Genomic DNA, 27,969 nt, shown 5'->3' on the forward strand with positions numbered 1-27,969 from the left:
AGGGCAAATAGTCAACACACTGCATTTGTGATATTAGATCAAAAATAAATATTGAATGGGCCACTGGGGATAGCTCCCTGCTTCCCTTCGAATAAAGGGGGGCATGGTGAGGCAGCAGTAGAGTTGCTGCATTACAGCGCCAGAGACACGGGTTCGATCCTGACTACGGGTGCTGTCCATACAGAGTTTTACGCTCTTTTCATGACCTACATGGGATTTCTCCGAGATCTCCGGTTTCCTCCTTAAGACGTACAGGTTTGGAGGTTAGTTGGCTTGGCATAAGTGTAAATTGTCCCTAGTGTGTGAAGGACGGTGCTAATGTGCAGGGGTCGTTGGTCAGTGTGGACTTGGTGGGCCGGAGGGCCTGTTTTCACAGTGTATCTCTAAACTAAACTAAACTAAGTGTAGAGGTTTTTTATGTCAACATGAAACAAAAGGTTGGAGTTCCGTCAGAAGAAGGGCACTCTCTCAATACATAATACCAGAACCAAAGTAGCCTCTTCTCACCTCATATTTCGTTTAGGTGGCTTACAACCCAGTCGTATCAACGTTAAATTCTCCAATTTTAAGTAATATATAAAAACACTCCCCGCCCCTCCCCTCTTGTCCCCTTCCTCAACCCTAATCATTTATGCAGTTCCACAGTTCACCACCTTGTATCCCTCTTGAGATCACACACATTCCCTAGCCAACAATGGGCCGATCAGGGCACCTCCCTGCCTGAGGTCATTTGCTGCTGGCCTTGATGGGTCCTGGCCTTTTTTCCCCCATCAGTTTTCACCCCTTCCAGTTTGAAGAAGGGTCTCGAACCGAAAGGTCACCTATCCTTTTTCCCGAGAGGTGCTGCCTGACCCGCTGAGTTACTCCAGCACTTTGTGTCTATCTTTAGCTTCTTTCCCAAATGGTTTCATGTCCAAGAGTGGCCTCCAATCTATGAGTGTTTTTTGAAGCTCGGTTTGCATTAACAGAGGTTTAGCAGAAACTTAGAATGTGCCAAGGGCCTCATAGCCAGTGAGTAGTTCTGAAGTGCAGTCACTGTTGTAATCTGTCTCAAATATCCTGATCTTTGATGTCTGCTTAACCTTACTGTTGTATGTTGGGTTAAGCATGGAGTAAATGCAATAGGGTAGCTGGTCTGTGTCTATTGCATTGGCTGGACTCAGGATGAATTGAGACAGTCATGAGAGTGGGGAATTAGATACATATTTTTATTGATGGGATTACAGCAGTAATTTGAAATGTTATGAAGCGGTCAAGTGGGTGACTCTGTACTGAAGATTTCAGGTTCCATTTGTGAGGCACGCTGGCTGACTGATTCTCAGCAGTGCTTGAAGTTTTGTTGAATTAGTTGCTTCAGGCATCAGATTACTCAAATCGATTCCAAAGATTGTCATTTTAAGAGTCATTGAGACCTTATTTTCCTACTTTAACTCCCCAAGATCATTATAAAGATAACATTTCTGAATGTGCAAGTAGTTTATGTTAGCATCAGGCAAACTGTCCAATCATCAGATATATGCAATTAAAGAGACGACGGGCAATGAACAAACTTCAGCTCCAAAGCTTTCTAAAATGAGTATCTTTCTTTATAATGATGACTCTATTCTTTGGATGACTTCTTTCAACAAGGCTGTCAGATCCAATTCAGATCTCTCTGCGTCCGTCAGTTTGGGATGAGCAAGTTATCAGTCTGCTATTATATCAATGGCAGATGAGCCATTTATGGTTTCTGACAGGAAATAAATGTATTTCTGGCCTGATAGCTTATACCTTTGAAATATACATTTTTGTGAACCGCATTACTGTTCATTTGTGCAAATACATCTTGAAAAATGATAGATGGAGAATTTTCCTTCAAAACTATTTAAAATTCCATTTCTTTACCAGACGCAATGTGGGAACTACAGCTGCCTATATTAGTGTGCATGTTTGCTTCCATTAGACCCTTTGGCAGTAGCGACTAGGTATTTTGTTTTTAATCCAAACAAGATAAATGTCTTCAACCTTTCACATCCATCCTATTTAAGGATCTATTAAATTCTTATGTATTGGTCAGCATTTATCTCACAACCAATAACGTTTCAGAAAATAGACACTAAATGCTGGAGTAACTCAGCGGGTTAGGCAGCATCTCTGTGGAGAAAAGGAATAGGTGACATTTTGGGTCGAGACCCTTCATCAGACTGGGGCACAGGCACAATAATAGTGCATAGACAAAAACAATGCCCTTCAAATCAATGTAGTTCAGGGTTTATTTTGAGGTTGTAGTGTTTAATAGCCTGATGATTGTTGGGAAGAAGCTGCTCCTGAACCTGGTTGTAACATTTTTCAGGCTCCCATACCTTCTTCCTGATGGCAGGAGTGAAATTAGAGTGTGGTCAGGGAGGTGTGGATCTCTAAAGATGCTGGCTGACTTTTTGAGGCAGTTGGAGATCTCTACGATGATGGGGAGGTCAGTACCTGTGATGGACTGGGCAGTGTTCACCACTTTTTGCAATCTTCATTCTGGACATTCGAATTGTCGTACTAGGCCAAGATGCAACCAGTCAATATGCTCTCTACCTTACACCTGTTAAAGTTTAATAGAGTGTTTGTTGACATACTGAATCTCCTCAATGTTCAAAAGACTTGATAGGCTTTCCTCATGATTGCATCAATGTGCTGGATCCAGGACAGATCTTCAGAGATATGCATGCCTAGGTATTTATGCATGGAGAAAACTTTGGGCTGGATGGCTGAGGGTGAGCCATGTCTCTGTGAAACAGAGTGCACCTCATCTCCCTTTGATAAAGCAGCGTTGCTCTTACGTTCTCCACTTTATTTTCTAGTGACTGAACATCCCACCCCAGGCAGACATTCATTGAGACGGAACCTTCAGTTACCTTTGCTCCAGGGAAAATAAACTCATCCATCTCTCTCCCCCCATTACTAAATTCCTCCACTCCAGGCAACATTCTGGTGAATCTCCTGGGCACTTTCTCTGGCACCAGCACATCCTACCTATAGTGTGACAATGAGACCAGCACATAATATGCCAGATGCAGTCCAATAAGTGATATGTAAAATTGGAACATAATGTCCCAACTTCTATATTCCATGTCACTGCCAATGAAAGAAAGCATGCCATCTCTCTTCTTTACCACCTTATGTACTTGATCCCTGATTCACAACCACACAAAGTATTGGAGCACCAGGAAGGCACCAAACATTTAGGATCTCTACCATGAGCATGTGGAAGCTTTGATCAAACAGTGGAAGGAGAGAACAATTATTCCCAATAACACACCAACCTAACCCATCATGTATCACCAATGGCAGTGTTGATGCAAACCACACAGAAGCAGGACTCCAGATTCTTCTTCAGCAGCCCTTTGGGGTCTTTACCTATTCTGGGGTGGTTGATGAATGAGAACAATGCTACCATAGGTACAGCCAGAGGTTTTTTTCTTTTTCTTTCTCTCTCCCACTTTCTCCCCTCCTCTCCCTCGCTCTCGCTCCCCCTCCCCTCTTTACCCTCCTCTCCCTCCACCCTCTCTTCCTCTTCACCACTCTTTCTACCTGTCACCACTTTCAGGGAACTGTGTATCTGCACCCCTACAGAGGTCACTCTGTTTTACACCATTCTCCAGAGCCCTACCCAGTACCGTAGCACACACACCACTATTACATGGCCCCAACAAAAATAATTCAAGTTTGTTCATCCTCTCCATGCTTGCACTCTGGCAACATCCTAGTGAAATTCTGCAATTTCTCCATAGCTTCTACATCCATCCTATAGTATGGCAACCAAAACGGCATTCAATGTTCTAAGTTTAATCTCACCAATGGCTTATACAGTTGTAACATGACGTCCCAACTCCTATAGTCAGTGCCAAATGCTGCCTTCTCCAACCTGTCCACCTGCGTCTCCACTTTCAGGGAACAATGTACATATAGCTCTAGATCTCTTTGTTCTACAACACTCTTTAGGGTGATACCATTTATGGTTATGTCCTATTTTAGTTTAATTTACCAACATGCAACACCTTACACTTACCTGAGTTAAAGTCCGTTTGCCATTCTTTGGCTCACTTCTCCAGTTGATCGATGTCTTTGTTGCAATCTTATATCATCCTCTTCACTGTCCACTATACAACCAATGTTGTTGTCATCCGCAAAGTTACCAACCACATTTATGACATTGTCATCCAAATTGTTAATATAGATGAAAAAATAATGGTAGACCCAGCATCAATCTCTGTGGCACACCACTGATCACAGGCCTTGTGAATCTGAAAAAAAAACACTCCATATTCTGATGACTTCCACCAAACCAATTTAACATCCATATAGCTAAAAGCACTCTCACGATGCGAGCTGACCCACGAGGTACCCCGAGTGAAAGACTCGTGGTTGTGTACGAGATCCCAAGTGTATGATCAAGAGTTTAACCGAGTTCCCACGGGCATGACAAGTTTGCCGTTTTCTGCGATGTTCCAAGTTCGTCTCCCGAGTTACTAAGTTCCTCTCCCGAGTTACTCTTGAGTAACTACCAGGGTAGTGGGAGATGGTGGCGGAAATATTGAATGGAACACAAGCCTTGCTGTACTGTAGACTCTGCAGAAACCTGGTGGGTATGAGAGGTTTAGAGGGATAGAGGCCAAAAAAAGAGTCGCCCGAAGCAAGAGGTGGGCAGCACTGGAGCAGTGATACCCGAAGCGTTTATTTCTACTTTAGTGCCAGCATAGTTCACAACACGCGAGGATTACGTGTGTCATGTATTCGTGTGAATGAAGCGTGTTGGTGGGCGGGCAGTGTGTAAGGCAAGCAAGATGGATAACAATACCATGGGACAAACTGGAGTCATACATAAACAATAAAGAATAGGACTCGAGAATAGAAAACTCACCACAAACCAAAGCTTCGTCGGTCGCCATGTGCATGAGCGTATCGAATGGAGCCCTCCACTGAAATGGTTTTAAAACCATTATGTCTATCTCTGCTGATAATTCAGACTCGGTCAGCTTGAATCCAGCTTTGTTGCACCCGTGACCCGTAACGTTATAATAGCCCATGGCATTCCCGAGTGCTCCAAGGACCATGGCAGCCTCGTACCTCTCCATTGTACCGGCTTCCTGAAGCCTGAGCAAGAAGCGGCCATCCCTCGACTGGGTCGAGTCCCCACACCGGGCTCTCCTGTAGTGTTGAAGCGTGTGGGAAGGAACTGCAGATGCTGGTTTAAACCCATGAGGAGAGAGAAAAAGCCGGAGTAGCTCAGCGGGACAGACAGCATCTCTGGAGAAAAGGACAAGAAGGGTCTCGATCCAAAACATCACCTATTCCTTATCTCCAGAGCTGCTGCCTGGCCCGGCCCGCTGAGATACTCCATCTTATGTTGTCTATCTGCGACTTGGTATTCTGCAGATTAATAAACAAAAACAAAGTTTCAACTTACCCACAGGGAATCGTCATACACAAATAAAGGCTTAAATTGGCTTGAAGAATGACATTGTAACGGATAATACTCAAGTCAAACTCACTCTAACGCATGAGGGAGAAACATTTGGTACAATTTGAACTTAAGACTAAGAGCAGGAAGTTTTTATTACATTTTACCTCTGATTCCGATCGCAACGTAAAACGGTTTCGTATTGCAAGTGTGAAACTGGGAAGTCACACTATGAGTGCTGGAGTACTTTCTAATAACCGTAACGATGAACAATTTAGGGATATCAAGGCCCAATTACGAACCCTGCAGGACAAAAGACTATCACCAATACTAATTGGAAGATGTAATATATCTTTGACAAACTTTCTGGAAACGTCATCCAAACTTGGCGACGTGTTTTGCCAAACCTCGTCCAAGATTAAAGGATAAAATAGATATATCACAACCTCTTTAGCAAGCTTAGCTTTCTCATTAGGTTTAAGCCTGGTCTTGTCTAACCAGATGGCTAATTGCACTGGGCTCTCGCTAAATCTTCCGATCCGGTTAATCCTCGCACCCAGATATTCTTCAAAAGATCCCGCTCTATGAACGCTAATGCTGCCTGCCCGCTGAGTTAAAGAGTTCCCACGGTAGACTCACGAGATACTAAGGTAAACGTACGGGCCACTACGTTCTTAAAACAAGTTTAAATGTTTCAATTTTTAACTTCAGCAGTACATTTTACTTGTGGAAAAGTTTAAACATGTTTGAATTTTTCCAAGAGTTACCAAGTTTCACGGGTACCTGCCGTTAGCGCCACGAGTCCCTAAGTTGCGTCCATGAGTTCCGACGTTACAGCTACGTTAATCGTACGTTATTACCACGAGTTAAATTTGTTTTAAACTCGGAGTACCTCGTGGGTCAACTCACACCGTGAGACAGGGGTTTAATTCTTCCTCAATCCCATGTGATCTAATCTTTTGGACCTGGGTACCATGATAGAACCATGTCAAAGGCCTTGCCAAAGTCAATGTAGACAATGTCCTCCACCCTCATAGTCAAACAGCACAGAAACAGGCCCAATGGCCTAATTCACCATGGTGAACAGGTTTTATAACTCAGCTCGTCCCAATTGCCTCAGTTTGGTCAACCTTCTTTTCAACCTTTCCTATCATGTGCCTGTTAAAATGCCTTTTTAATGTCGCAATTGTACCCAGTTTTATAGCTTTCTCATGCAATATATTACATATACACTTCACCTTCCTTAGGGAGGCAGGAAAATGCGTAGCAGGTAATATGTCGATAGAGGTGAGGGTGTGCTTTCACAGGCAGACAGTTGGAACACAGACCAGAGACAAGGATGGTGGGTGTGAGGCAGGTTTGAAGAGTTACAGATAGTGAAACTAGGGGGGGGGGGGGGTTGTGTGGAGGGGTAAAATAGGTGGGAGTCTAGGTGAGGCATGGAGAGTGGGGGGGGGGGGGGGGGGGGGGGGGTTGTGGTTGAAAGTGGGAGGGGGGGGGGAGGGGATAGTTAGAGGTTACCTAAAAGTGGAGAATTCAATATTCTTAACGTTGGGTTGTAAGCTGAATGTTTTTTGATTCATTTTGGACCTTGGTTCTGTAATATTTGCTTTACTTGTATTAGATTATTTTAAATGATAACTGGTATTTGCAGAGAAAGTCCAGTTTCACTGGTCTCTCAACAGTGGGCAGAAATTGATGACTAGTCAGTTGTTAACTTCAAAATATTATAAATAACAATTATAACAAGAGAGATGATATTCCAAATATTAATGCCATTATTCAATCTTATAAAGTTTAATTATTTAGAACATTCAGTGACATATTCAAGTAAAAGCAATTTAATTTCCTTTTGTAACCTCATATAGTTCAATACATAGTATTTTGTACAATTATTTAGCCGTAGATGTCAATTGTCTTTTTGTGGAAACATTTCAATGAATCAAAGGTGACAGAAGATTATTGACGAGTTCAATTGGGATCTAATCAGGGCATCAGAATTAGTTTTGAATTGTTCAAGTTATAAATTGGCACATGCATTTTGGTTGAATCGCTCTCATTCTTCCCTAATCTCCATGGTTCTAATTAGTTCAGAAAAGGAAATTGGCTGCTATAATGTACGGTCCTTATAGTACCATAAATTAAAAATAAGAGGCATTTGCTGGGGGCAGTATACATAAAGCTGGAATGGTTGTAGAATCAAAGAGCTATGTAACACAGAATCCGGCCCTTCGGCCTACCCTGTTCACACTGATCTAGTTGACATACTGTGCTAGTTCCATTTGCCTGCATGTGGCTCATATCCCTCCTGACTACTATCCATATATCTGTCCAAATGTCTTTTAAAAAGTCATAATTGTATCCACTTCCTCTATAGCTTCCTGACCTGCAGAGTTGCTCCAGCACTTTTCGTGTTTTTTCTCTATAGCTCTATAGTTGGCGTAGTGTCTGATTCACCTGTGGACATCGGACGTTGTCTAACGTACTAAAGCAGTGCAATGCTGAGAACTATATTATGCTCCATATCTTTTTCTTTGCTCTACCTATCGTACTTGAGTTTAACGTACAGTATTATCTGATCTGATTCAATAACATGCAAGACAAACCTTTTCACTGTACCTCAGTACACATAACAACAATAAACCTAAGCCTAAACATTTTCACTCAGATGGTACTCCGTATGAGGAATGAGCTGCCAGAGGAACCTATGGAAAAAGATAGGACTGAGGCACAAGGTACGGTAAAATTTGGGGTAAGGACGATTTTGAAAGCATTAGTCGGGAACTTGCAGAGGTCGTTTGGGAGAGTTTGTTTACAGGTAAGGGAACAGCAGTGGGAGGTTTTAAAAGTGAGTTAGCAAGACTTCAGGGGAAACATATTCCTTTTTAGAGTGAAAGGCAGGACTTGCAAGTTTTGGAAACCCTGATTGATAAGAGATGTTGAGACTTTGGTCGAGACTTTGGTCAGGAAACAGGCATCATCAGATTTAGGCAGTCAGGATAAAACAAAGCCCTCCTTGAGTACAAGAAGTGTAGGAGTATACTTAAACAGGCATTCAGGAGGGCAAAAGGATATGAAATGGAGCTGGCTGGCAAGACTGGCTGTATCCCAAAAGATGCTACCGATATATTTGGGATAATAGAGTGGCGAGGGGTAGAATATGACCCCTTAAAGATCAGCTTGGCCATCTTTGAGGGATGGGGGGGCAGATACTAAATTAATAGTTCTCATCAGTTTTAGAAGCTAAGGAATTGAAGCATAGGAGTTGTGATATCTTAGATCAAATAGTAATAAAGAAAGAGGAGATACTGGGAGTTTTAAAGCTCACTAAGGTGGATTAAGCCCCAGAGACTGACCAAGTACATTGTCAGACCTTGTGGGAAGCAAGGGAAGAATTGCAGAGATATTTTCATCATCTTTAGCCACATGTGAAGTTTCAGTACACTGGAGGGTGTCTAATGGCAGCACGGACAAGCCAGGGAACTAGAGGCTGGTGAGTCTGATGTTAGTGTTGGGAAGGTTGTTGGAGGTGATTATTAGGAACAGGATCGACCGGCATTTAGATAGGCACAGACTGATTAGGAATAGTTAGCATGGTGATGTGTGTGGGGAATTGTATCTCACAAATCTAATATTGTTTTTTGAAAAGGTCATCAAGAGGATTGATAGGGCAGGGCAGGGCAGTGGACATTGTCTATATGGACTTAGTCAGACCTTTGACATGGTCCCACATGGTAGGCTATTATGCAAGGAATCTAAGGTGAGCTTGCAAATTGGATTGAAAATTTGTTTGCAATGTGTCAAAGGGTAGTTGTAAAGGGTGTTTTTTGGATTGAGGTTCTGTCCTAGTGGAGTGCTGTAGGGGGTCAGTGCTGTAGGGGTCCACCGTTTTCCCATCTCCATTAGTGATTTGGATGACTTACCATTGCAAGTAAATATGTAGATGGCACAAAATTGGTGATATATTGGACAGCGGGGAAGGATATTTAAGGTTACAACAGATCTAGATCAGTTGGGAAGGTGGACCAATGAATGGCAAATTGAATTTAAATTTGACAAGTGTGAGGTGTTGTGCTTTGGTACATTAAACCAGGGCAGGAATGATACAGTAAATGGTGAAGGTCTGGAGAGTGTTGTGGGGCAGGGAGTTATGGGAGTACAGGTGTATGGTTCCTAATAGTGGTGTGTCACGTGGACAGTCTGCTGAAGATGACATTTGCTATACTTGGCTTAAATGGGAAGAATATTGAGTCAATGATGCAGCTGTACCAGTTGTTGGTGAGACTACACTTGGGAGTACCATGTGCAGTTCTATTTGCACTCTATAAAAGGATGTCATTAAGTTGGAAAGAATGCAAAATAAATTCCCCAGGACAATATCTGTGTTTGTGGGCTTGAGAGGTTGGATGGGCTGGAAAGTTATAGAAGCAGATTCAATTAGACTTTTGAAAGTTATTGAGACAGAAATATGGATAGGAGGGGATCAGAGTGATATGGACTAAGAGTGGGCAAATAGTATTTGTCCAGCATGCCAACTTGGTCAGCATGAACAAGGTGGGTCGAAGGGACTGTTTGTTGCTGTTCTCTCTGCAATATGTGAATAGGCGAAATAAAAATATTTGAACATGTGCCTTTCTTAACAAACTTGCTTAATTGATTAGAAAAATCTGGATTAATGCTAACAACATCTGGTTAATGCTAACAACATCAGCTCAGTGTATTTGTTGGGTGTTCATATATTAATTGCTATTGGTGAGATGCAGAAAACCTCTCATTTATTGAAATTGCACTGAAGGTATTACGTTTTATTTCACAGCATTGTGGCAAGACATGACCAGTTAGCTGGCCTCGGGGTTCTTTCAAGAGATGCAGGAACTCTCTCAGAATGTGCAAAGGCAGATCAAGCCATTTAGAGAAAGATGACATTTCCAATACTGGTTGTTGGTTTCGATTAAGTTTCTTTATTTTCACACAATGAATAACATATGAACAGATTACTTTTCAGTAAGTGCTCTATTGCTAACCTGATTTCGGCAGCAAAACAATGAGCTTCTTTCGGAAAAAAAGTTTTAAAAACCAACAACTATATGTAGAAGCATGACAATCAGCATGCCAAATACATAAGCGCCAATCAACAGCAGTTCATATCTATTCAATGTACAAAAATGCTTCATGAATAAAAACTGTTACAAAAAACATTTCAAACAACAATGTACAAGTTTGCTCTATGTTTAATTAGAATACAAATATAATATTTGTCTAAAATATGTGTACATACAGTCAAGTATAATAACATGCAAATACACTCTAAAAAAGGTTTAAAAACACTATGAATACAGACTAAAATAAGCCAGCACTATGTAAAAGGATCTTGTGCCCCACGTTTAAAGGTACATTTTTTTGAAACTTCATTTGTAGTCTTATCAATTTTCGGCAAAAATTGCTCTTCTTCCTAAATAAAAACCAGAGTACAAACAAAACACTGGGATTTGACTAGGACACCCGTGTAGAACATTTGGCAGTTCTTTCAATGTCTTTGTATTGTTTTAGTGTTGCAACCTTAGTAGGCTTTTCACTAGTTATGATACAATACATTATTTCACATCAGCACTATACTGTGCTATATCAGACCAAAAATTTACTGTACCTCCATGCTGATTAAATTTCGTAATGTTGTGATCCATTTTAAACAATTATGTAATTGTCATTTTAATGGTTTTGCTTCTGTGACTCTTAAGTACCAAATTTTAAAGGCAAGAGTTAGAAGGGTCTCGACCAGAAACGTCACCCATTCCTTCTCTCCAGAGATGCTGCCTGACCCGCTGAGTTACTCCAGCATTTTGTGTCTACCTTTAATTTAAACCAGCATCTGCAGTTCTTTCCTACACATTTACTTTTAAACTTGTATATTGTAGGATATATGAATTTCGCCCTCTCCCCCGCCACCACCCCCTCCTCCCCCAACTTCAATTAGCCCCATTCCCAAACCCCAGATGCATTAACAACTGTTTGGCATCAAAATGATTTGTTAAACTTGATTGAAAAACAGTTAAAATGACAATTACACAGACAAGATGATTCAGACGGTTTGAACCCATGCAGGTCAAAGATGTGTAATTACATTATGTACAACAGGTTACTGTTTTGGACTGAATTAAGGCTGCCATGATATAAACATTTTGCCTAAATATAACTGCAGTCACAATTACTCGTTTTTAAAAATAATTGAAAATATGTTTTGGATTATCATCATAAGAACACTTAATTTCTTTTTGCATAAGGGAAAATTAAATACAGAAATTCAAAAGCTTAAGGTAACATGTTTTCATTGAATTTTCACAAAGGAAATAAAAAACACAATTACCAGGATACAAGATAACCACTACTCTGGGGATAAAGTAAAACATCCAAGTCTTTGATATTAAGTATCTGATTATTTGCATACAATAGTCTGGGAAAAGGTGAGACCCCACTAACACTGTGAACTGGAACGTGGTTAAACAAGACATCCCTTTGCAGCAGAATGTTTTCTTCATCAGTGATTGACTTTGAAATGACAATTGATGATTAGGGTATACCATTTGATAAGACAATTTCTATAATCTGACCGTCCCAATGTATATTCCACTGTGTTCACTGGAGCAAGGGATGGTGACAATTTGTTATACATTTTAATGGAAAATATTCAATATGTTCTTTGAGTATTTTAGATGTTTATTTTTAATGTGTTCAGAGGTGAGAGCTAATTTCATAGTAATACTGTGCACAAATTTGGGCCATTTCTCATAGTGTAAATGTAATAATTTTGGAGAACAGTCACATAAATATTGCATGAATAAGCTTGCTGTGAAACTTAGATAATCGCAGAAAATATATATTTAATTTTTTTCGTTAACATCTATTTACTTTGGAAAACTGTAAGGCCATACGATAGGGCACACATTGTTATATTTTAAATGATCTAGATTACAACGTCAATTCCTACCTTTACAGAAAGTCACTTGTGAACTTAATTGCTCAAAGATTTTCGGGACAAGTGCGAGAGTTGGAGATTAATTATTTCTTGGAGTGCGGGGATGGGGGAACTGATGCAAATCTCTCTGTTAAAAGAATATTTTGATTCAATTTTTTTTATAGCCTCTCATGATATTGCTTCTCAAAGGAAATGCCCAGTGATAAGTGTAGGTGAAAATAGGAAATCCAGCAAACCCCTTGAGAAGTTTAGGCTGAATATATTGTGTGCTACGGAACTCTTTCAGATCCATTATTTCTGATTAATGTCACTTTCTGGCATGGTTGTCCATCAAGGGGGAAACATTTATTTTCAATACATAAAATAAACCAGGGACATTTATTGATTGAAAATTCCTTTATGACTTTTGTTTCTGCTGAGTTTCCAAGAGCATATGTTGAACTGAAGCAGAAAGTGCTTTACATGGATAACACTTTTGCATTTAAGGCTCTGTGAGTACAGTATTGCCTGAATGTCGGCAAGAATATTTTAAAATTTCTTTCTTTCTTCTTTTATCAACTAGCATATATTGATTATAAATCCAGTATATAAGAAACGCTGTTGCAAGCGTAATGTTATTTCTGCCTGCCTTCCCAAGGAACATTTCAATAATACATTCTTCTAAAAGGCTGCCAAAAGTACTTGCACTAGCTTACCCTTTTATACGCCATTACATGTTGCTCACTTCGCAAATAATGGGTCCGTGGATAGAGCGCAGTTAACAGGGAGAAGGAATGTTTGTACAAAATTGTGAAAATTAATTGACATGTCGAAATACCAGATATTGACAGGAGTGTCTGGTACTTGCAAAGAATGCAGTGAATGCTGGAATGAGGCCATCCCTTTTATATAGTGGATTGCATGAGAAAATGGTTATCATTTTTTAATTTTCCAACATCTGAATCTTAGTCATTCCCTTCTCATTCACCAAGTAATATTAAAGTGCAGGAAGGTTTCAGTGACTGGTGGCTGTTGATTGGTAGCTGGTGGCAGATATATTCAAGCTGTTGTACCTTTTAGAATTTGTGGTGATTGCCTCTTTTTCAGTTTCTTTGGACTTCCTATGTCTCTTCACATTTTGTCCACTTTCCTCTTTCTGCTTTCTCTTGGTGCCTTTATCTGACTTAGGCTTTTGTTGCTGTACCATGCATATTACAGCTTCAATTGTGTCCATGACTGTGTCCTGACTGGCTGTAGCCAGCATTTCAGGAGCTAAATTGTATCTCAAGCCTCGTTTACTTGGAAGATCCACACACTTCTCCAATACTGGCATCTGGTCTGTTAAGTCATCATCCAGTGGCAAAGGGTGCTTCCTCGGACGGCCTCTCCTCTTTTTTACTATATTATTGCCAGTCTTTGACTGTCTTTGCAGTCTTTTGGCTTTCAGGATCTTGTTGACATGGTCCAAGTTCTTTTTCGTTGCAAGAATTTTGTCATAATTGCACATCTTCCTGACTTCACATTGAATAGCTTCAATTTCCCTTCTCTTCAGCTTTCTTCTCGGTGAAGAAGTAGGACTTTTAACTAAATGGAGAGAAGCACAAGTAATTATTATAATCATCAAAAGGTTATGATCACTTTATTACCAGTATGGAATTATACATTGGTACACAAAAATGCTGGAGAAACTCAGAGGGTGCAGCAGCATCTATGGAGCGAAGGAAATAGGCAACGTTTCGGGCCGAAACCCTTCTTCAGACTGATAGGGGGTGGCGGGGAGAAGGAAGGAAAAAGGAGGAGGAGGAGCCCGAGGGCTGGGGGATGGGAGGAGACAGCCCGAGGGCTGAGGAAGGGGAGGAGACAGCATAGGCTAACAAAATTGGGAGAATTCAATGTTCATGCCCGCAGGATGCAGACTCCCCAAGCGGAATATAAGGTGCTGTTCCTCCAATTTCCGGTGTTGCTCACTTTGGCAATGGAGGAGACCCAGGACAGAGAGGTCGGATTGGGAATGGGAGGGGGAGTTCAAGTGCTGAGCCACCGGGAGGTCAGGTAGGTTATTGCGGACCGAGCGGAGGTGTTCGGCGAAACGATCGCCCAACTTCCGCTAGTCTCACCGATGTAGATCAGCTGACATCTAGAGCAGCGTGAATTATACATTGTTCATTGCCACACTGGTGTTAAAATGGATAAATGATGCATTATAAGTTACAGACAACTTATTATTTAAAGTACCAAAATGACCATGGTAGAAGCTCAGCCATACAACCTGCTCAGGAAATAGAGTTTCCATCAACTTACTTGTTGATCTCTGAAATGTCATTGTCTCACATTATTTTTTAATGTCTCCTCCAAAACAAGAACAGAAAAAACAATGGTCTTAATGAAAAACAATTTCAAGAAGGGTGTGGGGTTAAAGTATTGATTATCTCTCTATTCGCTTTGAAATAATTGCATTGAATAGGAGGGTGTTTATAATCAGGTGTTAAGAAATCCCACATTAGCCTTATTCCTCATTAGTATCAAATAAATAATTAAAACAACCTTATGAAAATATGTTTGATTTATTTTATAGAATGAGTTATAATCAATTAAACGTCAATAATAGTGCACAGTTTTTACTATAATGAATCAGAGTAACATGTATATTGATGCAAAGATAGTGTTATCAAAATGTGAAGGCACCTAAAGTGCATTTTGCATAATCAATAACAGGTATCAATTAATTCTCAGTTATATTACAATAATTGCCACATATCTGGCTAATATTTTCTGAAAATTGATTATTTTCATTAACAGTAATAATGTTCTATGGTTTGTCATTCAATATTAAAATTTAATCGGCATCTGGAAACTAGTAATTGTTGAACTTGGTACTGATGACACAGTTAATGAAACCTGAAGAATGATACCTGTATTACAACGCTGCCTTTGTCAACTGATACCTAAGCAAAGATTCTCTACACACATTCGCTAAAGTGCATTACAATGCCCAAATGTACCTTGCAGTCTCAATGAAAAAGATGAAGGGAGAAGATAAAATCATAAGATTATCATGGATAAATTATACTAGATGTAATGTAGAGGCTCTGTAAGGCACTGGTCAGGCCACATTTGGAGTACTGTGAGTAAATTTGGGCCCCATTTCTGAGTAAGGATGTGCTGGCTCTGGAGAGGGTCCAGAGGAGGTTTACAAGAATGATTCCAGGAATGAGTGGGTTAGCATATGATGAGTGTTTGACAGCACTGGGCCTCTACTTGCTGGAGTTTAGAAGGTTGAGGGGGGACCTCATTGAAACGTACAGAATAATGAAAGGCATAGAGTGGATGTAGAAAGGATGTTTCCACTGGTGGGAGAGCCAAGGACCAGAGGTCATAGCCTCAGAATTAAAGGGCCTTCTTTGAGTCAGAGGGTAGTTAATCTGTGGAACTCATTGCCACTGAGGGCTGTGGATGCTGTCAGTAGATATTTTTAAGGATGAGATAGCCAAATTCTTGATTAGAACAGGTGTCAAGGGTTATCGGGAGAAGGCAGGAAAATGGGATTGAATGGCAGAGTAGACTCGATGGGCCAAATGGCCTAATTCTACTCCTATAACTTGTGAACTATTCCACAGCATGGTTTATGCAACCAGAAAGACCCTGCCATGTCAGCACATCTAAATAACTTCAGGATCGTGCATTATTTTACCTGGGGATCTATTTCAAATGATAAACACTGCATAAATGCAAAAACTTAAATTCTGTGGTCAATAAGTAAGTGATAAGTAAATTAATAAATAGTTTTGATAAGGTAATCAAAAGATAGAACATATATTTAAATTAATGCAATGTAGATTTAGAACAGGGTCAGGATAAACCATTTGTCAGTCAAAGTTATGATAAATGTTTTACCAGAGATTGTATAATCAAAATATTATAGCCATTCAACATATAGTTGGATGTCTTAATGGGAAAGCTGTTATTCAGGTAAGCCAAATGCTATTACTTGTCCATGTTCCTTTAATATTCAAATAGACTAAGTGCTGAGAATTTAAATTCAAATATTTGGCATAACTTGTGTAGAGGCAGCTAAAAAGTAATGGAGTACTTTTATGACTGGAAGTCTGGAGCAATAAGTATTACAGCTATTCCTGATGCTGCTAAAAGGTTTCCAGTACTCCCCAATAGAAAATGTCCATGTTTTTTATGATCAGGGCCACATAATAATATTCACACTCCTTCATTAGGTGTGGGTGATAAACAAGTGGACCTTCGAGAGTCACCATATGCCTTCAAAGAGATTGTTTTATCCTTGTTTCTCTAAAAAAAAATTGAAAACATTGTTGTTGCATAATTTCTTTACATAGAAAATGTAATTAAATAATATTTTCAAGGGGTTATAAGGATTGCTTTCAACATGTGTATCATTTCAAAATGCATGAATGCAGTCATTTTAGTCCAAAGCAGGTCATGTTTCAGTCCTGCTTAATTGCTATTATTAAATGCCTTCGGAGATTCCCACCAAGTTTCACTGAACAGCTGGGTTCATTTGTAGATCACTTTCCTCCCTCAAAAAAAAAGTTAAAAACAAGAACTTTCAAAGAGCTTTAATTAATGACAGGAAATTCTCAGAAACTCTCCATTTTCTCATTTAGACAATATATTTTCTGCTTATTACTTCGACACATGGGGGGCAGAGATGTAGTTCAGACAGACTTAATGTCATCCAAAGCCAAGCATCTTTTCTGGTGTTGTAGCAGAAAGATCTGAATGCAAGAAAACTGAACATGAAAATGGAACCTGAAGGTTAAAAGACACTCTTGTTCTGCTGATTCGGGAGATGGTGTCATCATTTTCAAGGGAAGAGATGAGCTTTCATGCCAACATTTTTTAAATCTGAAAATAAGACATTTGCTTTCCAACTGCCACCGTGGAATTTCATCCATCATCAAATATACAAGCCAACCATGGGACACTGATTATTTTAAACATTTAAAAAAAAGATCTCTTAATGGCATTAACCATGTTGAGTTGACTTAGTGTAATCTTTAGATGCACTGTGATGTAAGACAGCAGGTAATAAGCGAGTTTGGTATTCCGACTGCTCATGCCCAGGTCATGGGTCGCTCACGATAAACACTCTCGGCGGCTGTGCTGCTGCATGGGTGTAGACCTGTGTTTTGTCCGTGGTCGGGTCGGGCTCGGGTCTCCGGCGCTGTTGAGTTGCTGCTGGGCCATCAACGTCCCCTCCCGAGTGTCCTATCCCTGTCTGGGGGCGGCCAGGGCTGTCCGGGGTGGCCCTGGGCTTGCGGGAGTCGGACGGGAGTGGCAGCCCAGGTTTGCAGCCAGCGCGGAGGGGGTGGGGGGGCACTGGCTCCAGCTCAGCTCTGCCTGTCCCACCGTGTTGACCAACGGCCCTGGACTGGCGGGTTGCCGGTCCGTTGAAGTGGCAGCCTAGGCTTGCAGCTAGCGCGGAAAGGAAGCGCTGGCTCTAGCGCAACTCTGCCTGTTCCGCTGGGTTGACCAACGGCCCTGGACGGACGGAACACCGTCCCGGAGCAGTGTAATTGGGTCTTCTTCTCCACGCTGGCTGTGGGCCTGGGCCGCCGCTGCGGCAGGCCGATGTCCCGTCGGTCCAGGACTGTCGATTGGCCCGGCGGGACAGGCAGGGTTGAGTTGGGGTTGGCGCTTCGTCTCCGCGCAGGCTGTGGGCCTGGACCGCCGCTCCCGTCTGACTCCTGTCAGTCCGGGGTCGCCCCGGAGGTCTCCAGCTTCCCCCGCCACCAACATGAGGAGCTCAGTCACCGTGGGGCTCCCTCCACTCTTGCGGTGCCGTGACGCCGCTGACGCACTCGGGAGGAGACGGGAACGGTCCAGTGCCGGTTCGGCAGGGCCCGGGTTCGATCCTGGCTGCGGATGGGGCGCAATTCTGTGTGCATGCGTCGGCATGGTTGCCGAGAGTGTTTATCAAGTGTGACCTTTGACAAATCCCATGATTCCTTGTGTTTTTCGGAATACCGAACTCGCTTATTGAAGCAGGATATGTATGCATGATTCACTTCCCATTTCATATTCCCCATGTTCATATCTTATTTTTGCTAACATTAGAAATCTTGTTTCTGGGTATATTCCCTGACAACCCCCCCATTAAAAAAAATACTGCTCCCTCATTTAAAAAAAGACACATTGAATTTCCATTTTGATAACTGAGGTGAGGTGGTAGTCTAATTTCTCTCGTTCCAATTTGGGTGAGCCATTAACCTATGGCTTTATTTGCACTCACAAGGAGACACAAATTTGGCATGAACCTAAGGAAAGTGGATCTTTTGATTTCCTGTTTAATAATGATACCCCCATATCATATGGTACATTATCTTATTGCTATTTTCCAGGGATCTAACTGTATACAAAATGGATACTGTTTTCCAAATTTATATAACAACCTGCACTTCCATAAGTACACTATTGCCTTAGAAGTAGTTGTCCAAAACTTGTAAAAAGTGCACTGGTTAATAAAAGAGTCCTTTTCCATCAATCATTAAACCATTCCTGAAATATTCTGTTAAATTAAAATTGTGCAAATTATATCAAGCTCAGTAATATTAGTTTAACTGAGACTTGAGAAGCATTATTTACTTCCTTCAGATTATTAAGTATCCCAGACTTGCAACCTGATCCTAAACTGCCTAATAATTTTCAATTAGATCCCAATCGTTTAGGTCATTCAACAAGGCGCCTGTACCAAAATGTAAGTTATAGATGTATGCACAGAATTAAATCATTAATAGTGCCAAGGACCACATTGTACCATGGTAGCTGTTTGAGTTGTAGAACCAGTGGGATTTAAGGGGAAGCAGGTTGTTGGTCTAGCCTTGAGAGTGAACTTGGAACATTTCAAGTCTATGTGGCTCTGGTAGTCATAGGAAAATTGTGTGGTTGGGGAAATGTTGCACAAGAAATTATCTCACAAAATGTTGCCCCAATACATCCTAAAAGTAACATCAATAAAATTCAAAATCTTTCTATTTGTGAAAGCACTATGATGCTGGTAAAATGTTGTATCATGCTTGACTGAGCCAAGTAGTTACAGTGACTGTAAAAACGTCAGATGCTCAATAGGTATCAATAACCTGGAGAGAGAATGGCAGCCAGGTTCCTGTTCATTAACACTATCAAGTGACCTTCAAGGGTCACACATGATAAACTGCCACTCTTTTTAGTAAGCACTGGTGAGAAATGGAGAACACAGATCAAAACTCGGTGGCAAAAAACAAATCCAAAAGCAAGTGAGCCTACTCAAAGAATATTGAAATGGCTAAACAGTAAACTTCTATGAGATGTGTGTGAAAGAACTGCAGATGCTGGTTTAAATCGAAGATAGACAAAAAATGCTGGAGTAACTCAGCGGGACAGGAAGCATCTCTGGAGAGAAGGAATGGGTGACGTTTCGAGTTGAGACCCTTCTTCAGACTGATGTCAGGGGAATGGGCAGGACAGAGATAGAATGTAGTCGGAGACAGTAAGACTGGTGGGAGAACTGGGAGTGGGGAGGAGATAATAGACAATAGACAATAGGTGCAGGAGTAGGCCATTCTGTCCTTCAAGCCACCGCCGCCATTCAATGTGATCATGGCTGATCATCCCCAATCAGTACCCCGTTCCTGCCTTCTCCCCATACCCCCTGAATCCGCTATTTTTAAGAGCCCTATCTAGCTCTCTCTTGAACGTATCCAGAGAACCGGCCTCCACAGCGCTCTGAGGCAGAGAATTCCACAGACTCACAACTCTCTGTGTGAAAAAGTGTTTCCTCGTCTCAGTTCTAAATGGCTTACCCTTTATTCTTAAACTGTGGCCTCTGGTTCTGTACTCCTCCAACATCGGGAACATGTTTCCTGCCTCTAGCATGTACAAACCCTTAACAATCTTATGTGTTTCAATAAGATCCCCTCTCATCCTTCTAAATTCCAGAGTATACAAGGCCAGCCGCTCCATTCTCTCAGCATATGACAATCCCGCCATCCTGGGAATTAATCTTGTAAACCTACGCTGCACTCGCTCAATAGCAAGAATGTCCTTCCTCAAATTAGGGGACCAAAACTGCACACAATACTCCAGGTGTGGTCTCACTAGGGCCCTGTACAACTGCAGAAGGACCTCTTTACTCCTATACTCAACTCCTCTTGTTATGAAGGCCAACATGCCATTCACTTTCTTCACTGCCTGCTGTACCTGCATTCTTACTTTCATTGCCTAATGAACAAGGACCCGCAGATCCCGTTGTACCGATGGAGAGAGAGGGAAAGCAAGGGCTGTTTGAAGGTAGAGAAGTCAATGTTCATACTGTTGGGGTGTAAGCTACTCAAGCAAAATATGAGGTGCTGTTCCTCCAATTTTCACAGGGGCTCACTCTGACAATGGAGGAGGCCCAGGGCATAAAGGTCAGATTGGGAATGGGAGGAGGAATTAAAGTGCTGAGCAACCGGGAGATCTGTAGGCTAAGGCTGACTGAGTGGGAGGTGTTCTATGAGATGCTTCTTGTAAAGGTTATCCTGGATTGAAATCAGTATGGTTTTATATGGGTCGAAAGAATGTGTCTAATTAGTTAAATGCTAGCAACTGCTAAGAGTCATACCATATTTCTTAAATATTTCATGTCCAAAAGCACAATGTGAGAATCCAGTCACTCTATGGGCTTTAAGGGTCAGTTTCTGACCACCTCAGTATATCTATTCAATTGTTATTAATAGAGCCAGGATATTTAGGCACTATAAACTCTGAAATAGGCAGGCAAAAAGGCATAATAAAATTACAAAAAAGGCACGAAAAGGGCATTTATTGACAAAAAAGGCATTTTTTCCACCACATAAATATGTTTTTAAATGATAATATAATGTTATACTACATTAAATGACCAAAGTTGCCTGGTTGCACATAATTACTAGCATTTTATTCAAATTATCTGGTGTTAAACTATGCCGTCTGTCAGACAGAATATGCTTTAGTTGTGAAAAACTTATTTCTATCTCAGCTGATGTCACGTGGTGCATACCCAAAACAAGATAGACTCTATATTCATGTTGATATCTTGTGCATTACAACTACCTTTGAGAACTTTAGCTATGTTTTCTATTTCTTCAAGATCTTTGTTAGCTAAAATCACTCTCTCACATTTTCCTTGTAGGTCTTTACCTACATCGCCAGGAACTTTACGAATATTATCAGTTTAATTTGTTGAAAACCTACAAGTTATTCACTAATGTTTCACCACGTTTCTCAAGGGAAGATGAAGCTTGTGGGAAGTTTGCAAAACTGAAAGCAATAAATAGATTTTGGAGAAGACTGAACCAGCGGGCAGCGGCACGAATGAATGAACGACCGACGGTGGCGCCCCCGGTTTCGCCCCGGTGGTGGAAATTTTCTTGTAATTTATACTATGTTAACACGTTAATAATAACATTAATACTAACGTGCTAACATAGAAAACGTCATTGTAATCACCGTACAACTAGAGAAAATAGCATGACCTTTTAGCAAAATGGCAAAAAAAGGCTGATTTAGGCACTCGATCAAGAAAAAGGCATTATCTTGGTGAAATCATCAGAAAAGGCATGAAAAAGCACATGGCATTTATGGCAAAATCCTGGCTCTAGTTATTAATATTGCCAACTAACCTGATTCACACGATGGTGATGGTGAAGGTGGGGGAGATGATGATAGAGTTGATCCTGTTATACTTTCAGTAGAAATTGCTTTCTTTCTGGTTACAATGGAAAGGCCACTATCATGTTTGTGCAACGTCATTTGGTCCAGCTTGGAGTGTGAGCTTATTAAACCTAACAGTAGGAAAAGAAACACATGATAAACTGCATTATTTGAAAAGTCAGGCACAAAATTCATTCTCACCAGGGACAAAGGTTATGAGAGTTAAACAGCATGAAAACAGGACCTTCAGCCCAACTCACCCATGCTGGCCAAGATGCCCCATCTACACGTCCAAATCGCCTGTGTTTGGCCATTGTCCTCCAAAGCTTTACTAATTTTTTCTTGAACAAAAGTATTTTAAATGTTGTTATTGTACCTGCCTCAACTACGTCCTCTGCCAGCTCGTTCCATATATTTGCCATCCTCAGTATGAAAAAATAATCCCTCAGGTTCCTATTAAATATCACCTACAACCCATGCCCTCTAGTTCTTGAATCCCCCTACCACGGGAAACAATTCTGTGGATTCACCCTATCAATTCTCTCATGATTTTATACGTCTCTATAAGATCACCCTTCAACCTTCTGCACCCCAAGGAATAAAGGCTTAGCCAGTTCAACCTCTCTCTATAGCTTTGGCCTACGAGAGTTGGCAACATCCTTGTGTTTTCTCTGCATTCATTCCAGCGTATTGGCATTTTTCCTATAGCAGGGTGACCAAAACTGAACACAATACTCATAGTGTGGTCGCACTTATAGCTTGTACAACTGTAAGATAACATAACTCTGAAGAAGGGTCTCAACCCGAAATGTCACCTATTCCTTTTGTCCAGAAATGTTGTCTGACCCGCTGAGTTACTCCAGCTTTTTGTGTCTATCCCAACTTCTTTACTCATTTCCCTGACTGATTCAGGCCAGCATGCCAAAAGCTTTCTTCACCATCCTATCGATCTGTGATACCACAATCAGGGTACCATGTACTTGTACTCCTAGATCCCTCTGCTTTACAACACATCTCAGAGCCCTACCGTTTACTGTGACTTAATTTACCAAATGCGACACTTCACACATCTGAATTAAACTACATTTGCCATTCCTTGATCCAATTACCTAGCTGATCAGGATATATAGTTCCCAAATTTGACTTTGTAGCCCTTAATTAGATGCACAAACTTAGCCATCCTACGGTCTTCCAGCACCTCACCCATATCTAACGATGATTTATATAGCTTAACTAAGGCTCCTGCAATTTATTCTCTAGCTTCCCACAGTGTTTTGGGATATATCTGATCAGGTTCAGTAGATTCATCTACCTTCATACCTCTGAGGACATTCAGCCCCTTCTCGACTGTACTGTACTCAAGGTACGCCTTTTAATTTTCTCAAGTTCCCTACTCTTCATGTCTCTCTCCATGGTAAAAACACAGCTTCCATGGTGTATAATCAGTTATTATTGTCTGATCTGGAATTGAGTCATACTGACTGAGAAGATCCCATATTGAGTTCTAGACCATGCCAAAAATAATTGTTTCATCTTGGACAATGAACATCTTATTTCAAATGGTGTTTGGAACCCTGTGCTTAGGAGATGGAGGAGAATAAAGCAACATCAGCTGGGTGTCCACATGTCATCATCATCAGGTGACCTGTACTGGAGAGCAGACATGGATGGCTATCAGCCAAGAACAGAATCAGACTCATAGTTCCTGTCACCGTAAAAATGTGCTGAAAATCATTTAAGATTAATACAATAGGAAGATAAATGGAATAACCCCAGTAAGAGATTTGGAGTTTGCGATTTGCAATTAGCCCATGCTCATAATTTCTAATGCTGAGAAAACAGTAAGTTTATGCTGTCCGCTTGTTATAACAATTTTGCACAACAGCTGGCAAGAACCATTCTATTCACTATCTGATTGTCTAAACAGCTGACCCTATTCTGTAAGTGGTCACATTCAATGACAACTTGCTTGCATTACTTCAAGTCCATCTGTACCTTTATAAGGGGAATAAATTGTGGCTGCAGCAGGTGCTGGTAAGTGTTCTACAATTGAAACTGACCTGGGAGATATTCAAGAACTGCACAATATAGGAAGAGTGGGAATTCATGGATTTCCAATGATGCAGTTGAGGTATTCATGTAGGCTGTGGGAGGAAATGCCTTTTTTCTGCAAGGGACAAGGATGTGATAGTCTTCCCAATTTCCTCTTCCTCTGGCAGCTTGCCTTGCTTGTTCTATGTGCCCTCTGCTCATTCTCACAATCATGCAATCTTTCAAAGACAAATTTCTACAAATGTATCCACATCCAGGTGGAACTAGCTTGTGCAAAATCTTTAAATCAATTCAACACCTTCACCACTTAGCTTATCGATCACTGTATTCTTTATCAGGTATAAAGAGCTCTTGAGATAACCAGATCTTTACACTCACTATAATCACTGTTAGAAATCAATCAGCAACTGACCAGCCAGGCCTGATGATCCTTTTGATTGGCAGCCGGGTTATGCCTTGCTTCTGAATGCATATTCAGCTTCGTAAGGTCAACGGAGGGCTAAAATGGGCCATGGAGCTTTAATCTGGCAGTGCTGGTGTTATGTCAGCAGTACACACTGATTGAGGTTATGATCTGCCGACTCTACACATTTCTTAAGGGCATCAGCACGGTATGCACAAATGTGGCCGCCTGCACGAACTGCACGCCAAATATGCATGGCATGTATGGACATGGTGATGAGCCAGCTCAATGCATGTGACACCTAGACAGAGGAAGCCAAGGAGTTGCATTTTGTAGCCTGTAATTCATTCCTCGCAATAAAAACCATAAATCCCAGTAAATGGTTGTACTTTCAAAAATAGCACATACAAAACTGGAGAGAGAAAGAAATATAAAAATATTCAATTATGATAAAAGCTTTAGATAGTTCCGATGTTGGAAATAAAATGTTCACAATGGGAGGTTGAACTCTAATATTACATTATATTTAACATGTTTGCTCATTTTGCATGTTGTAAATTTCTATGATCCAATGCCTATTTCATTCAAGTGTAAACAGTTCAGTAATATGGGTGCTTAATCATTGTAATAATTTACTGTCATTGTGAAATTATTTGAATGACTAAACAAATAATATTCCTTTACTTGTTTGGTAAATGCAAGTAAGTCAAATAAATTAAATTTTTATACAAAAATGCTTCTTTTTAATTTCTGTTATGGTTCATGATGCTGACCACAGATGTACCAGAACAGTAATACTTTGACCATTAGACTTGCTTAGTTCATTATCTTACTGTGATACATGAATTAATACACTTCCATCTTATCTAACACACATTTTAGTATTTTATAGGCTATTGTATTTTGCATCCCACAGCTCCTGTTGGAAGATAGTTCCATGGTTTTGTGCTACTAAAAGTCTGCATATTTTTCCTATTTTTATTAATACCTATAAAATGCATTTACAATTGGCTGAAACACATGTACAACAGACAATCCTGCTTGGATTGAAAATGCTTGTTAATTTTTAAATATTGTGTAGCCCAAATGGTAACCAATGACAAGAAATAGTCAGGTCTATCTCTCGCACCTCATCTAATATATTTATAGGCAGACCTAGGCATCACACTTCTAACTTTTTTAAGTTGTAACTGATAATATGTTGCAATTTGTAATCACCAATTTGTTCATGATGCTAAATGGCAATAATACAATGTACATTCACTTGAATGCTTCCCCTAGCAAATTAATTATTTTCTCATCCAGCTGTTTAGCTATTGCCACCTGTAATCCTGCCATACAAAATAGGGCTTCCCTGAGTTTGTGGATTTAATCTAGCTCTCATTGCTCACATTACTGTTACATAAAACCCACAGTTTCATTAATAATGCAGTTTATATTTTTGTTTGGAAGATATACTGGATTGAAAACAGATGGGGTTTTTCTGAACTAAGCTTTGTTCTGACAAGAGAAAAAAATGACAATTCAAACAATGACAACTGAACTTTTTTTTCTTTGTTGTATGTAGACATGAAGATGTGGAATGCTTTTAAAATGGACTGGTCAGTTAATGTTGGTAATTTGGCAAAATTGTATCACATTTGGTTGTAGTCAAAACACAAAGCCAGGTTTATACCTACAGTGCCCTCCATAATGTTTGAGACAAGGACCCAATCATTTGTTTATTTGCCTCTGTACTCCACAATTTCAGATTTGTAATAGAAAAAATCTGTGTGTACTGTCGTTGTGTCCTTGGGCAAGACACTTCACCTACCTTTGCCTGGGACTGGAGACGGAAATTAGCTACTGATTGGCTACAATCTCGCATATTTACATGCAAAATGTTCATTAATATGCACTGTCCCTATAAACAAATTATTATATTGTGTGATATAGAGTGATGGCAAGAGCAAAGTATGGAGGAAAGAAGGAACTGCCCAAGATCCAAAGCATACCACTTGATTTGTGAAACACAGTGGTGGGGGTGTTATGGCCTGGGCATGTATGGCTGCTGAAGATACTGGCTCACTTATCTTAATTGATGATACAACTGCTGATGGTAGTAGCATAATGCTTTCTGAAGTGTGTCGACACATCCAATCTGCTCTAGTTAAAACAAATGCCTCAAAACTCATTGGCCGGTGGTTCATTCTAAAGGCAAGCCAATGATCCCAAACATACTGCTAAAGCAACAAAGGAGTTTTTCAAAGCTAAAAAATGGGCAATTCTTGAGTGACCAAGTCAATCACCTGATCTGAATCCAATTAAGCATGACTTTTATATGCTGAAAAGAAAACTGAAGGGGTGTGTCCCAAACATTATGGTGCCCTGACATTGGGGGGCTATGTATAAACACGGCTGTAATTTCTACATGGTGAAAACAAAAGGTATAAAAATGGCCTTTATTCAAATCTGACAATGTGCACTTTAACCACATGTGATTTTTTCTATTACAAATCTTAGATTGTGGATTGTATTACTTGACCATTTAAGTTTGGCTGCTCATTTGTAATATCATGCTTTACACCCATATGTTATAACCCTGTAATTTTTAACCTGTTTTGATTAATCCAAAATACAAGTATCCTTTTGATCAAACAATACCATACACTTAATATCAATCTCAATTGCTATCCTTTATTTTAAAATATATTTGCTTGGTTTGCTCATCGGAATTCTTATCAGATGATTAAATGGGTTGTTAAAATTTTTAGGTTATAACACCACCGTCTATATCTCTTGTTTCACTTTCCCCCGACTCTAGTCTGAAGAAGGGTCTTGACCTGAAACATCACCCATTCCTTCTCTCTAGAGATGCTGCCTGTCCTGCTGAGTTACTCCAGCATTTTGTGTCTCTCAGGTTATAACTTTAGTTTGAATATTATTTTGATGGATAGCACCCATGTTATTTGAGTACTTACATAAACATACATACTCCTTTTTAAAGTGCTGCTTATTTTTAAAACATTGTATAACCTGACCACAACGGTCAGCTTTCAATTGTTTCAATGTGAGGTGGTCCCTGTCATATTCAAACCTCCTCCAACCTAACCTTCAGCATCTATGGAAAGGGGAGCAGATTCAATGCTTCTGGTTGAAGATCGGTTTTCAGATGTTCATGATCACAATGAATGGTGGTGCTGGCTCGAAGGGCTGAATGGCCTCCTCCTGCACCTATTTTCTATGTTTCTATGTCTATGTTTCTAAAAAAGGGTCTTGTGATGGAATTTTACTTAAGCTAGTGGAAAATGCAAAGGAATTGAAGGCCAGGTAGTTAACTAGTCTTAATCTTTAATTTAGCATTCAATGTGCAATAACAATAACAAATTGCTGAGATAAAATACTCTGAGCTCAATGAGTTCAGTGTGAATAGTTACGAAAGTATCATTAAAAAGTTATTGGGCTTGTTTA

At 40.4% G+C, this 27,969-nt stretch overlaps 1 protein-coding gene and 1 long non-coding RNA gene across 4 annotated transcripts in view; both read right to left on the reverse strand.

Annotated features, from left to right (window-relative positions):
- Positions 1-584: 584 nt before the first annotated feature.
- On the reverse strand, positions 585-4,793 carry LOC116975502. The gene is made up of 3 exons (XR_004412648.1): positions 4,736-4,793; positions 3,285-3,290; positions 585-595 (listed from the first exon to the last, which is right to left on the reverse strand). It is a non-coding gene; the product is annotated as an uncharacterized LOC116975502 (long non-coding RNA).
- Positions 4,794-10,366: 5,573 nt separating this feature from the next.
- Positions 10,367-27,969, reverse strand: part of setbp1 (SET binding protein 1) — a 247,590-nt gene continuing 229,987 nt past the window's right edge. For all 3 annotated transcript variants that reach the window (XM_033031302.1, XM_033031292.1, XM_033031284.1), the window contains exons 4-5: positions 22,034-22,195; positions 10,367-13,964 (exon numbers count right to left, since the gene is read on the reverse strand). In XM_033031302.1, the coding sequence (XP_032887193.1) occupies positions 13,396-13,964; positions 22,034-22,195 (731 nt within the window). In that variant the 3' untranslated portion in view covers positions 10,367-13,395. The remainder of the gene's footprint in view (positions 13,965-22,033; positions 22,196-27,969) is intronic.

This window comes from Amblyraja radiata, chromosome 1, assembly GCF_010909765.2.
Source record: "Amblyraja radiata isolate CabotCenter1 chromosome 1, sAmbRad1.1.pri, whole genome shotgun sequence".
In the NCBI taxonomy this organism is placed as follows: domain Eukaryota; kingdom Metazoa; phylum Chordata; class Chondrichthyes; order Rajiformes; family Rajidae; genus Amblyraja; species Amblyraja radiata.